At 42.2% G+C, this 14116-nt stretch overlaps 1 protein-coding gene across 5 annotated transcripts in view; it reads left to right on the top strand.

The window, feature by feature from the left end:
* DIS3L (DIS3 like exosome 3'-5' exoribonuclease) overlaps nucleotides 1-14116 on the top strand; it is a 42903-nt gene that overhangs the window by 27022 nt on the left and 1765 nt on the right. For 4 of the 5 annotated variants that reach the window (XM_050795933.1, XM_050795936.1, XM_050795935.1 and 1 more), the window contains 7 exons: nucleotides 1081-1242; nucleotides 3503-3750; nucleotides 4313-4405; nucleotides 6671-7204; nucleotides 10377-10531; nucleotides 10628-10806; nucleotides 13625-13770. In XM_050795933.1, the coding sequence (XP_050651890.1) occupies nucleotides 1081-1242; nucleotides 3503-3750; nucleotides 4313-4405; nucleotides 6671-7204; nucleotides 10377-10531; nucleotides 10628-10806; nucleotides 13625-13770 (1517 nt within the window). The remainder of the gene's footprint in view (nucleotides 1-1080; nucleotides 1243-3502; nucleotides 3751-4312; nucleotides 4406-6670; nucleotides 7205-10376; nucleotides 10532-10627; nucleotides 10807-13624; nucleotides 13771-14116) is intronic. The other variant, XM_050795934.1, reaches the window with a different exon arrangement.

Here is a 14116-nt window from a genome sequence, read left to right on the forward strand (position 1 = left end):
ATCTTAAGAGGTCTTCAAACAGGCCAGGCACAGTGGCTCATGCCTGTAATTCTAGCACTTTGGGAGGCTGAGGCAGGTGGATCACTTGAGGCCAGGAGTTCAAGACCAGCCTGGGCCGGGCGCGGTGGCTCGCGCCTATAATCCCAGCACTTTGGGAGGCCAAGGCGGGCAGATCACGAGGTCAGGAGATTGAGACCATGCTCGCTAACTCAGTGAAACCCCGTCTCTACTAAAAATACGAAAAATTAGCTGGGCATGGTGGCAGGCGCCTATAGTCCCAGCTACTCAGGAGGCTGAGGCAGGAGAATGGCGTAAACCTGGGAGGCGGAGCTTGCAGTGAGCCGAGATTGTGCCACTGTGCTTCAGCCTGGGCGACAGAGTGAGACTCCATCTCGGAAAAAAAAAAAAAAAAAAAAGGACCAGCCTGGCCAACATGGTGAAACCCCATTTCTACTACAAAAAAAAAAAGAAAAAGAAATACAAAAATTAGTTGGGCATGGTGGTACACGCTTGTAATCCCAGCTATGTGAGAGCCTGAAGCAGGAGGATCACTTGAACCCGGGAGGCATAGGCTGCAGTAAGCCAAGATAGTGCCACTGCATTCCAGCCTGGGTGACAGAGCAAGACTCCATCTCACAAAAAAAAAAAAGAAAGAAAGAAAAATAGACTTCAAAGAAATTAGGAGCTACCTCCCACACACAAAACATTAAGATTATTGTTTTAAAACTTAATTTGGACCATGCATAATTGAGTTTTCCCCTTGTGTTGCAAGTGTTAACTAGAATGTATTACATCTTGAAGCCTTATGCAGGCTCTCTTTAGCAGACTAAAATTTCCAGCCCTCTTCATTGACGTAGAGAGGTAATACCTCCCTTCAAAGCACTGGGTCAAGCATTTCATACCCTCTGGCAATTTAGTAATAGAAAGAATGAAAAAAAAAAAAAAAAAACGTACTGTACACCACTATTTGCAACTGCCCACTCTCTTTGGAACCCAGTGCTGTTTGCCTCGTTTGATGCCTCTAATTGACCCACTTAACTCCTGGTGCTCAGCTGTGTTTTATTTTTTCCTTTTGTGCAGGACTTCAGGGTGGTCGTGCGCATCGATTCTTGGGAGTCAACATCTGTGTATCCAAATGGACATTTTGTGCGTGTTTTAGGAAGAATTGGAGATCTGGAAGGCGAAATTGCAACCATCCTGGTGGAAAACAGTATTTCAGTCATCCCTTTCTCAGAAGCTCAGGTCGGGTTTTCCAGAAACCTTTGGTCTAGTGACATTTTCTTTTTTCTTTTGTTGTTGTTTCATCATTAAGAAAGAAAAGTCGCTGTGTTATGTAACAACCCACTGTGTTAAGCTACAGATAATGGAAAAATCTCACTCCTCTTTATTCTATATTTGGACCAAACTGAAGCCAGCTTTAAGTGTAGAATTAGTTTTCTATAGCCTCATAGCTCTCAAATTTTTATATTTTCCAACTGGGCTTAAAAATGATACGTCAGTGTCTTATAGTCAGTATACATCCGTCCCCAGCAACTACAAGGACACCTAGTTACAGACCCAACTGAGCTCCACACTCTCTGTCCAAATCATTCAACCAGAGGCTGCATAAAGCTGCAGGGGGTGGATTCCTGGGATCCATACATCTCCGGCCCATGGGTCAAAAATTACGCTCATGATGAAACAGTTTTTGTGAACCTTTACAGAAAACAAAAATCCCATAAACGTAAAACATCAGCTATTTCCATCACTTCATGATCTTTTAAAACCCTCATAAATCTTGTGTATTATTCTTGCATGACTATATTCATCATGTGCACACGCTGATTTCTGTTCTGCTTCTTTCACTTAAAATTATTTTTATATATTGACATAGCCTACTTATTTTAATGATAATGGTAAATTATGGTATATTGACATACCCTAGTTTGCTTAAGCATTTCTCAATTGTTGAGCATTCAGCTGTTTAATTTTTCAGTATTATAAAAAAATGTAGGTCGGGTGCGGTGGCTCACGCCTGTAATCCCAGCACTTTGGGAGGCCAAGGCGGGTGAATCACCAGGTCAGGAGTTTGAGACCAGCCTGGCCAACATGATGAAAACCTGTCTCTACTAAAAACACACAAAAAAATTAGCTGGGCATAGCGGTGGGCACCTGTAATCCCAGCTACTCGAGAGTCTGAGGCAGGAGAATTGCTTGAACCCCGGAGGCGGAGGTTGCAGTGAGCCGAGATCGCGCCACTGTGCTCCAGCCCCGGCGATAGAGTGAGGCTCCGTCAAAAAAAAAAAAAAAAAAGTTACTTCGAACATTTTTATAAACACTGCTTTTAATTTCTTTTTTTTTTTTTAGATGGAGTGTTGCTCTGTCACCCAGGCTGGAGTGCAGTGGCAAGATCTCGGCTCACTGCAACCTCTGCCTCCCGGGTTCAAGCAATTCTCCTGCCTCAGCCTCCCGAGTAGCTGGGACTACAGGCGCACACCACCACACCTGGCTAATTTTTTGTATTTTTAGTAGAGATGGGGTTTCACCATGTTAACCAGGATGGTCTCGATCTCCTGACCTCGTGATCCGCCCGCCTCAACCTCCCAAAGTGCTGGGATTACAGGCCTGAGCCACCACGCCTGGCCTGCTTTTTAATATCTTTTTGATCATTCTCTTGGAATGTAATCCTTAAAGTGAGATTACCAAGTCAAAGGGTATAAAAGATTTAAATAACTTCTTATATGTACTAGCAGATTGTTCTCCAGAAAATTTGGATCCATTTGCATTGCCATAAGGAGTATCTGGGTGTTCTTATTTTCATTATAGTTTTTCACAGGATAGGAGCTATCATAGTAAACTATTGTAGAATATTTTACATCATTAAATTTTTATATTTAACATTAGTTTCTGGAAATTATTTGTTGACTTGTTTGGCAGCTCTTAGTGAAAATGTTACAATAAAATAAAGTGTGAGCTATACATCATAGGACTAGAATTTTCTCTTCCCTTTTAGCCTACTTAACTGCAAATTGATAGCTTAAACAGATAATAATGGAGAGAAAATGCCCTAGATAGGTCTTGTATAAAATTATCTTTAAGGGGTAAGCTTTTAATATTTGGAACATGTTGATTATTTTTTCAAGTCTTAAATTTAAAGCTTGACTACATTTAAACGAATGGATCATTTGAAAATGGGCTACATGTTGTACTCTTGTTCCAAGCCCCTGTAACTAAAGAGACTGGTAGAAGTTGTGGGACATTTTCTGTCCAAATGTAAGGGTCCTCAGGGGTATGGGACTTTGTCTTTCTTGTTGACTCCTGACTTTCCAGAGCCCAGCACAGTACCCCGGATATCTGAGGCACCTAATAAACAATTATTGATCGAAGGAAGCCGACATAGGTTGATGCAGAAGGTAATTGAGAATGAATGAATTTCTCTGTGGTCGCATTGAGAATATCAGTGAGTGGATTTTTACAGAAATGTGTGGTGCATGAATTGCTGAATATTTGACCTTTCATACAGATGTGTGAGATGCCGGTAAACACACCAGAAAATCCCTGGAAAGTGAGTCGTGAAGAGGAACAAAAACGTAAAGACTTGAGGAAAAGCCATCTCGTATTCAGCATTGACCCCAAAGGTTGTGAAGATGTGGATGACACACTCTCAATCAGAACCTTAAATAATGGCAACCTGGAACTTGGGGTCCACATCGCAGATGTAACACACTTTGTGGCACCAAATTCTTATATTGATATTGAAGCTAGAACAAGGTAATGCTATTTGAAATCAGCTCTATGGTTGTATATATGTGACTGTGTATTTTGTGTCTGTACTAGTTTCAGGTGTTCAAAGATCTCATGTTTGTGTAATTCTGAAGGTCCCTTCCAGAAAAAAAAAAAAAGTTGAGGTCCACTCCCCATTTTCGTTTAGAAAAACAGTACCTTGATCAATTTACCTTTCCTTTTAACATAACCTTTTCACATATTGTTTCCTACTAAACTGAAATGGGTTAAATTTTCATGTAGTAATATACTATTTTATAAAAATGCTGGATCATTACACTCCAATTTTTCTTATGCAACAAAGATTCACTGTCACTTGCTCTTTCTTTCTCTTATCAGTGGAAGACTATTCAGCCCAAAGCAGTATCACTTAGAAAAATGGGACCATGGGAATAGTTTTATTACCCAGTCTGCTGCACTTTATGAAACAGCAACTACCTTGGGGAATCTGTAGTGAGATTTTGGCCATTTACCTCCCTGCGGCCCACACAGTCAGCAGTTCTGCTTCTCCCTGCTGAAGGTCGCGGTGCCGCGTGTGTGTCATTCACAGGGCCACCACTTATTATCTAGCAGATCGTCGCTATGACATGCTGCCTTCCGTCCTCAGTGCTGATTTGTGTTCCCTTCTGGGAGGCGTTGATAGGTGAGTTTATGGCTTTTGTCTTCAAAGCTTGTCCTGGCCCTTCTGTGGCTCCCGATGCTGCCTGCTTCTGGCCTCATTTTTCTTCTCTGCACTGCCCCACCCCAGCTCTGGGTCTCCCCTCTGATCTCTCAACACCACCCCTGACCCCAACCCCACACCACTTATCTTTAGGCAGCTTTATTTCTCCAGCCTTCCCTACCCTTCCCCTCCTCTCTTCTGTCTGCTAGCAGTGGGGCTGCATCTCCCTCTGTTACTGGCTTTTTAAAGTCGGCTAAAATCTGAGAACAAATGTGTGTAGCTTTGTGCTTATGCATTGCCTGGATGAAGTTGTTTGGCATGAGGATCATGAACTTGGGGAGTTTTTTGTTTGTTCATTTGTTAAGGTTAAAATTTATGTTTCTCTTTGAATAGGTAATAGAATCATATAGGCCCAAACTCATATATCCCAAGAGGTATTTAATGAAAGATTCCTCCCTATCACTTTCCCTCATTTACCAGTTCCATATTAGTTTTTCGAGATATATTACACACACAAATATGCATATGTGATCTTTGTTTTTTACACAAATGGTTGCATTATATATATACTGTTTAGCACCTTCCTTTTTAAAAAAAACTTACTGGTATCTTAGAGATCATTCCGTATTAATAATGGTTGCACTATCTATGGAAATTTTGATAGTTTCCCATATTTTGGTTTTACAAACAAAGCTGTACAGAGTTAACTTTGAACATAAGTCATTTCACATTTTCATTTTTATTTTTATTTTTGGAGACCGAGTTTCACATATTGCCGAGGCTGGTCTTGAACTCCTGTGCTCAAGTGATCCTCCCGCCTTGGCCTCCCAAAATGCTGGGATTACAGATGTAAGCCACCACGCCCAGCCCATTTCACATTTTTAAAAATATAGTATATATGAAAGAGAAATTCCCATATTTGATTATGGGATCTCTGTGTCAAGAGTATGTGCATTTGTGTTTAGATCAGTATAATCAAATCGCCCTCTTTAAATGTTCCACCAATTATGTTCCTGTTGCCAATGTATGAGAGTGCGTATTTTCCCACAGCCTTGCCAGCACAGTATGTTGTATTTTTTTATCTTTGCCAATTTGATAAATGAAAAATGGTATCTTAGATTGGCTTTAATTTGCATTATGAATAAAGCTAACCATTTTTTGTATGTTTAAGAGTCACTTAGGTATCCCTTTCTGTTAACTACTTTATATTCTTTGCCCATTTTTCTTTTGGATTCAAGATCAATTACTAATTAATTTGTAAAAGCTCTTTACATATTAGGAAAATTAGCCCTGTGGTTTTTTTTGAGTTCCAAATGTATACTTTTTTAATAAAATGACTTGGTGGCAAAGAGTTTTTTTTGCTAAATGCAATTTTTGCTCATTTAGCCGTCATCAAGACTGATATCACAGTTCAGTGTCATCCTGTAGGATTTGCAAGACTTTGCTCTAATTTACTGAGCTAAAAAGACTTGACTCTATCAGTGTCATGCTTTTCTAATCAAAATGGAGGACATGGCCGGGCACGGTGGCTCACGCCTGTAATCCTAGCACTTCAGGAGGCCGAGGTGGGTGGATTGCCAGAGCTCAGGAGTTTGAGACCAGCCTGGGCAACACAGTGAAACCGTGTCTCTACTAAAATAGAAAAAATTAGCCAGGCGTGGTGGTGCGTGCCTGTAGTCCCAGCTACTCTGGAGGCTGAGGCAGGAGAATCACTTGAACCTGGAAGAGGTAGGTTGCAGTGAGCCAAGATAGCACCACTGCACTCCACCCTGGGCAACAGAGCGAGACTCCATCTCAAGAAAAAAAAAAAAAAAAAATGGAGGACATAAAGTAGGGTTTGTAATGTCACATATGAACTCATTTCAAATTTGTTCAGAGCTCAACAAAACCCTGTCTAACTGTTGTTTTAATTTAAAATATTTTTTGATTTAGTTGTAAGGTGGTTGGATTGACAAATCAAACCAGAAACCTGTGGCTTTGTAATTTTTTTTAAGTTACAGTTAGGTCAAATTCTACTTGCTTCAAAAATAGAAGACTTAGGTGGGGCATGGTGGTTCACACCTGTAATCCCAGCACTTTGGGCAGGAGAATTGCTCAAACCCAGGAGATTGAGGCAACAGTAAGCAGCAATCATGCCATTGCACTCCAGCCTGGGTGACAGAGCAAGACCCTGTCTCAAACAAAACAAAACAAAACAAAAGCCAGATGAATTTAATAGTGATATTGTCAATGTTACTGTTTTTGTAGGTATGCTGTAAGCATCATGTGGGAACTGGATAAAACCTCTTATGAAATTAAGGAAGTGTGGTATGGCAGAACCATTATTCGATCAGCATACAAACTGTTCTATGAAGCAGCCCAAGAACTACTGGATGGAAATTTTAGTGTTGTTGATGATATTCCAGAATTCAAAGACTTGGATGAGAAGAGCAGACAAGCCAAGCTGGAGGAGTTAGTGTGGGCAATTGGAAAGCTGACCGACATAGCTCGCCATGTCAGAGCTAAACGAGACGGATGTGGTGCCCTGGAACTGGAAGGGGTAGAGGTTCGCGTACAGCTAGATGACAAAAAAAACATTCATGACCTCATCCCCAAGCAGCCCCTGGAAGTCCATGAGACAGTGGCTGAATGCATGATCCTGGCCAACCACTGGGTCGCCAAGAAGATCTGGGAGAGCTTCCCTCATCAGGCCTTGCTGCGCCAGCACCCTCCTCCACACCAGGAGTTCTTTTCAGAACTCCGGGAATGTGCTAAAGCCAAAGGCTTCTTCATAGATACACGGTATTCCTCTTTTGAGGGGGCAGAGCAATGGAGGGGCATGCTGCATATTTATTTATCTTATAGTTGTTCTTAAAATGTGACAGCCAGATCTTTGACCAAAAAGAGAAAACAGATTGTTGGCTCTCTGCATTTTTGAAGACACACTTTTCTCTCTTCATTGTTATGTATAGAGACTTAAAACATGTTTATTTAGTCATAATTTTGTTCCTTGGTTTTTTATTTCATTTTTTTTTTAGATAGAGTCTTGCCCTGTCACACAGGCTTGAGTGCAGTGGTGCGATCTCAGCTCACTGCAACCACCACCTCCCAGGTTCAAATGATTCTCCTGCCTCAGGCTCCCGAGTGGCTGGGACTACAGGCACACGCCACTACGCCCAGCTAATTTTTTTTGTATTTTTAGCAGAGACAGAGTTTCGCCATGTTGGCTAGGCTAGTCTCAAGCTCTTGACCTCAAGTGATCCACCTGCCTTGGCCTCCCAAACTGCTGAGATTATAGGCGTGAGCGACCACAATGGACATTTAGGCATAAATTTTGATCCACTACAATTTGGGTTTTTTTTGTTTGGTTGGTTGGTTGATTGGTGTTTTTTTGTTTGTTTGTTTGTTTTTGAGATAGAGTCTCGCTATGTCACCTAGGCTGGAGTGCAGTGGCACGATCTTGGCTCACTGCAACTTCCGCCTCCCGGGTTCAAGCGATTCTCTTGACTCAGCCTCCCGAGTATATGGGATTACAAGCGCGTGCCACCACAATCGGCAAATGTTTGTATTTTTGGTAGAGACAGGGTTACACCATGTTGGTCAGGCTGGTCTCAAACTCCTGGAGCTCGTGATTCACCCACTCAGTCTCCCAAAGTGCTGGGATTATAGGTATGAGCCACCGTGTGCGGCTGGCCTGCCATAATTTGCAATACAGAAGTAGGGAACCCGTTAGTTACCCTTGATTTAATTTCGTCTACCCCTTAAGTGATGAAGAATTAATCCTATTTATTTCAATAATTTCAAAATGCAGCATCTTTGTGACAATATTGTAAGATACTACATCAACAGTGAATTTATACCACCCTCCACTGAATGAGACATTTTTACTCCCTATCTCTAGAATAAAATACTTCTTTCATTAAAAACTAAGTATAGGCAGGCCGGGCACGGTGGCTCATGCCTGTAATCCCAGCACTTTAGGAGGCTGAGGTGGATGGATCACGAGGTCAGGAGATTGAGACCATCCTGGCTAACACAGTGAAACCCCATCTCTACTACAAATACAAAAAATTATCCGGGCAAGGTGGCGGGCGCGTGTAGTCCCAGCTACTCGGGAGGCTGAGACAGGAGAATGGCGTGAACCCAAGAGGCAGAGGTTGCAGTGACCCGAGATTGCACCACTGCACTCCAGCCTGGGTGATAGAGCAAGACTCTCTGAAAAAAAATATATAAATAAAAACTAAGTATAGGCTGGGTACAGTGGCTCACCACCTGTAATCCTAGCACTTTGGAGGCTGAGGCAGGCACATCACTGGGGTCAGGAGTTCGAAACTAGCCTTGCCAACATGGTGAAACTCTGTCCCTACTAAAAATACAACAATGAGCCAGGCGTGGTAGTGCACTCTTGTAATCCCAGGTACTTGGAGGCTGAGGCGCGAGAATCGCTTGAACCTGGGAGGCGGAGGTTGCGGTGAGCCAAGACTGTTCCACTACACTCCAGCCTGGGTGACAGACTGAGACTCTGTCTCAAAAAAATATATATATATATACACATATATATATTGTTTTTTAAAATATTTTATTGTCAAGTAACAGGTACTAATTAAAATATCTTTTATTTGTTTATCAAAATTGATTGTTTTTTAACTTGGACAACATGGTGAGACTCCATTTTTTTTTTTCTTTGGGACGGAGTCTCGCTGTGTTGCCAGGCTGGAGTGCCATGGCACAATCTCACTGCAACCCCCACCTCCCGGGTTCAAGGGATTCTCCTGCCTCAGCCTCCCAAGTAACTGGGACTACAGGCGCCCGCCACCACGCCTGGCTGATTTTTTTGTATTTTTGTTAGAGACAGGGTTTCACCATACTGGCAACTCCTGACCTTGTGATCTCCCTCCTCAGCCTCCCAAGTGCTAGGATTACAGGCGTAAGCCACCACGCCCAGCCTCTTTTTTTTTTTTTTTTTTTTTAAAGAGGGTTTGTTTTTTTTTTGCTTCTGCCTTCCGGTGCTAGTATGTTTGTTTGTTAGTTTGTCACTATGTGAGCTGTCTGCATGCCAGGCACATGGGACAAGGGCTTTCAGACATCCTGGTGGTTAATTCTTAATGCTGAGGTGATGGCAGCATCATTCATGTTTACAGATAAGTCAATTAAGTCTGAAGAGATTAAGTAATTTGCCTGTAATTTAACAGTCAGTGAGGACAGAGCCAGGATTTGAACCCACCAAGTCTGTTAAACTTGAAAGCTCACATAGTGACCACTTAACACCTTGCCTCTCTGTTTATTATCATGCTGTATTTCTCCTTTCCCCCTTTTCCCTTAGCCAGCCACAATATAGGACTGAATTATATGTTGTATTATTAGTTTTATTTTTAATATACCTCTGTATTTCCTGGGGCTTTAAAATTATTATTTTGAGGCTGTATGCAGTGGTTCACACCTGTAACCCCAGCACTTTGGGAGACTGAGGCAGGAGTATCACTGAAGGCCAGGAGTTCAAGACTAGCCTGGGCAACAAAGTGAGACCCTGTCTCTACAAAAAAATTATTTTCAGAATAAATAGAATGCTTACTACCTCTTTAAAAAAGAAAAACTAATTTAGGTTTCTTTTACTTGTACACCAAGTCCATTATTTTACCTATATAGAATGTTTAAGGTTAAGGATGTAAAGAATTCAATTCAACGAGTATTTGACCACCCATTATGGCCAAGCACTAACTTAGTCTCATGTTACAATCAGTACGTGATTCATTTCTACTTAAGAAATGTATTTAAATTCTGACACTCTTGCTTTGTTTAAACTGCAAAGCAAACTAGATTTCTGTATTTGAAAAGAGGTGCTTCTGAAATGTGTCCAAAATAAATTTACTGGCAGATGAAGGTATTCAGACGGATGAGTGAAGGGTTCCTCTCAAAGTGTTGTCTTGTAAATTACTGTCTGGGACTAGCTAACGATTTTTCTGTTCTTTGTCAGGTCCAATAAAACACTGGCTGATTCTCTGGATAATGCGAATGACCCCCACGATCCCATTGTGAACAGGCTGCTGCGCTCCATGGCCACGCAGGCCATGTCCAATGCTCTGTATTTCTCCACGGGATCCTGCGCGGAGGAGGAGTTCCATCATTACGGTGAATCATACCATGTTCCTATGTGTCGCTATAACTTTGTGCTAGTTATTTTTAAAGATCTTTTGTTTATTTTGATCTTTTGCTTTCTTTTTGAAGGTCTTGCATTAGATAAATATACCCACTTTACTTCTCCAATAAGAAGATATTCAGATATTGTAGTACACCGCTTGTTAATGGCAGCCATTTCAAAAGATAAGAAAATGGAAATTAAGGGAAATTTGTTCAGCAACAAAGATCTTGAGGAATTATGCAGACATATCAACAACAGAAACCGAGTAAGAGGGAATTTCAAAATTCTCTTACCTATCATCTCTTGCTAAGAAAATGTCAGCTCTATTGTGTAGTACAGTGAAGTATCATACGTTCTAGCAAATTAAATTCTAGAATTATTTTAACCAGTGCTTTCAGAACGTTTGTAGATGTTCTCAGGTAACTTGTGGATTTGGGAGATTTGACAGTAGACTATTAGATTTTTTTTTTCCAAAAGGCGGAAATGTAAAGATTCAAGCAACACATAAAGATATGATGACAGAGGTCAGGCGCGGTGGCTCATGCCTGTAATCCCAGCACTTTGGGAGGCCAAAACAGGCCGATCACTTGAGGTCAGGAGTTTGAGACCAGCCTGACCATTATGGTGAAACCCTGTCTCTACAAAAAATACAAAAATTAGCCGGGTGTGGTGGCATGTGCCTGTAGTCCCAGTTGCTTGGAAGGCTAAGGCAGGAGAATCGCTTGAACCCAGGAGGTGGAGATTGCAGTGAGCCGAGATCGCACCACTCCACTCCAGCCTGGATGACAGAATTGAGACTGTGTCTCAAAAAAAAAAAAAAAAAAGATATGAAGACAAACACCTCACCTGTTATCTTACCACTCAGAGCTAATAATTAATGATTCTAGACACTGCTAACATTTTTATTTATAAAACTATCGGCCAGGCGCGGTGGCTTGCGCCTATAATCCCAGCACTTTGGGAGGCTGAGGCGGGCAGATCTCAAAGTCAGGAGATCGAGACCATCCTGGCTAACACGTGAAACCCCATCTCTACTACAAATACAAAAAATTAGCCGGGCGTGGTGGCGGGCGCTTATAGTCCCAGCTACTCAGGAGGCTGAGGCAGGAGAATGGCGTGAACCCGAGAGGCGGAGCTTGCAGTGAGCCAACATCACACCACTCCAGCCTGGGCGACAGAGCGAGACTCTGTCTCAAAAAAAAAAAAAAAAAAAATCATACCATGCCTGCTGTTTGAAATCTGCTTTTTTCATGTAACCCAACTGTTATAGATAGCACAGCATGTTACATCATTGTTTTGGAGCTGCTTTCTATTCTATTTCATATTACTAGTTGCTTCAAGATTGCACAGCATAGAACTAGACCACTGGGTAATGCAGGAAATTGGAAACTAAATCTTTAATTTTCTATATCCAATGGTATAGCTGTCTGCTGTGCAATGTTGTAGCACTAGCCATGTGGGCTACCTAAATTTAATTAAAATTAGAAGTTGAAATTTGGTTCCTCAGTCACACTGACCACATTGCACATGCTCAGTGGCCACTTGTGGTTAGTGGCTACATATTAGGCAACACAGATAGAGAGCATTTCTATCATTGCAGAAAGTTCTGTTGGGCAGCACTGTTCTAAGCAATCAAATTTACAACCATCCTTATGGATACACTTATACAGACATTTCAGATGATTGTCTGGAAAAATTCCTAGAAATGGAATTGCTGAGCCGAAAGGTGTGCACGCATAAATGAAATTTTGATAGGCCGGGTGCAGTGGCTCATGACTGTAATCCCAGCACTTTTTGAGGTCAAGGCCGGTGGATCACTGAGTTCAGGAGTTCGAGACCAGTCTGGCCAACATGGTGAAACCCCGTTACTACTAAAAATACAAAAATTAGGCTGGGCGCGGTGGCTCACGCGTGTAATCCCAGTACTTTGGGAGGCTGAGATGGGCGGATCACGAGGTCAGGAGGTCGAGACCATCTTGGCTAAAATGGTGAAACCCCATCTCTACTAAAAATACAAAAAATTAGCCGGGCGAGGTGATAGGCGCCTGTAGTCCCAGCTACTCGGGAGGCTGAGGCAGGAGAATGGCGTGAACCCGGGAGGCGGAGCTTGCAGTGAGCCGAGATCGCGCCACTGCACTCCAGCCTGGGCGACAGTGCGAGACTCCTTCTCAAAAAAAAAAAAAATACAAAAATACAAAAATTAGCCAGGCATGGTGGTACGCGCCTATAATCCCAGCTAATCGGGCGGCTGACACAGGAGAATCACATGAACCCGGGAGTGGAGGTTGCAGGGAGCCAAGATCACACTATTGCACTCCAGCCTAGGCGACAGAGTGAGACTCCATCTTCAAAAAACAAAAAGAAACTTTGATACATATTACTAAATTGTCTTCCTTATCAGTAGTGCTAATTTAGACTTCCACCAATAGGGTTTTCGTAGGACAGGTTTGAAAAGAAAGGCTGGCCGGGCGGGGTGGCACACACCTGTAATCCCAGCACTTTGGGAGGCCGAGGTGGGTGGATCATGAGGTCAGGAGATCGAGACCATCCTGGCTAACACGGTGAAACCCCATCTCTACTAAAAACACACACAAAAAATTATCCGGGTGTGGTGGCGGGCGCCTGTAGTCCCAGCTACTCGGGAGGCTGAGGCAGGCGAATGGTGTGAACCCAGGAGGTGGAGCTTACAGTGAGCCAAGATCGCGTCACTGCACTCCAGCCTGGGCAACTGAGCGAGACTCTGTCTCAAAAAAAAAAAAAAGAAAAGAGAAGAAAGAAATGGCAAGTAAGACATATGTGATACTTTTCCTGTACCCAAGGTGGACGTGACTCAAATTTGCTGACCTCTAATTTCATGAACTAAAAATGGGTTTCATTTTATAAAATAATTCATTTTCTAAGACATTTTTGAAGAGATAATACTAGATAGTTAAGTTCCCACAAAAAGTAATTTAATTTCATAATGGAGAACAATTTTTATGTTAATAGTTTTACAGAATCTCACATTTGAATGAATATGAATTTCATTTCTTCGGGGAATGCCAGGGGAGTGTTATAATACCTTGGAGTTGTGCTTCTTACAGGCAGCACAGCATTCTCAGAAGCAGTCTACTGAGCTCTTCCAGTGCATGTACTTCAAAGACAAAGACCCTGCCACCGAGGAGCGTTGCATATCTGATGGAGTTATTTATTCAATTCGAACAAATGGTGTGCTTGTATTTATACCCAGGTATGTTACATCTAATGCAATGGTGCATAACAAATCATCGGTAAAAGTGTAGAACACAAACTGTACATAGATACAATTTATTAAGATATTTAAGCAACTAGTTATATGTACATAATGTAACATATGATTCAGTATATAAATGTGAAGATTGGAGGCCAGGGGTGGCTCACGCCTATAATCCCAGCACTTTGGGAGGCCAAGGTGGGCAGATCACCTGAGGTCAGGAGTTCGAGACCAGCCTGGCCAACATGGTGAAACCCCGTCTCTACTAAAAGTACAAAAATTAGCCGGGCGTGGTGACGCGTGCCTGAAATCCCAGCTACCTGGGAGGCTGAGGCAGGAGAAT

Source organism: Macaca thibetana, chromosome 7 (genome assembly GCF_024542745.1).
Source record: "Macaca thibetana thibetana isolate TM-01 chromosome 7, ASM2454274v1, whole genome shotgun sequence".
Classification (NCBI taxonomy): Eukaryota; Metazoa; Chordata; class Mammalia; order Primates; family Cercopithecidae; genus Macaca; species Macaca thibetana.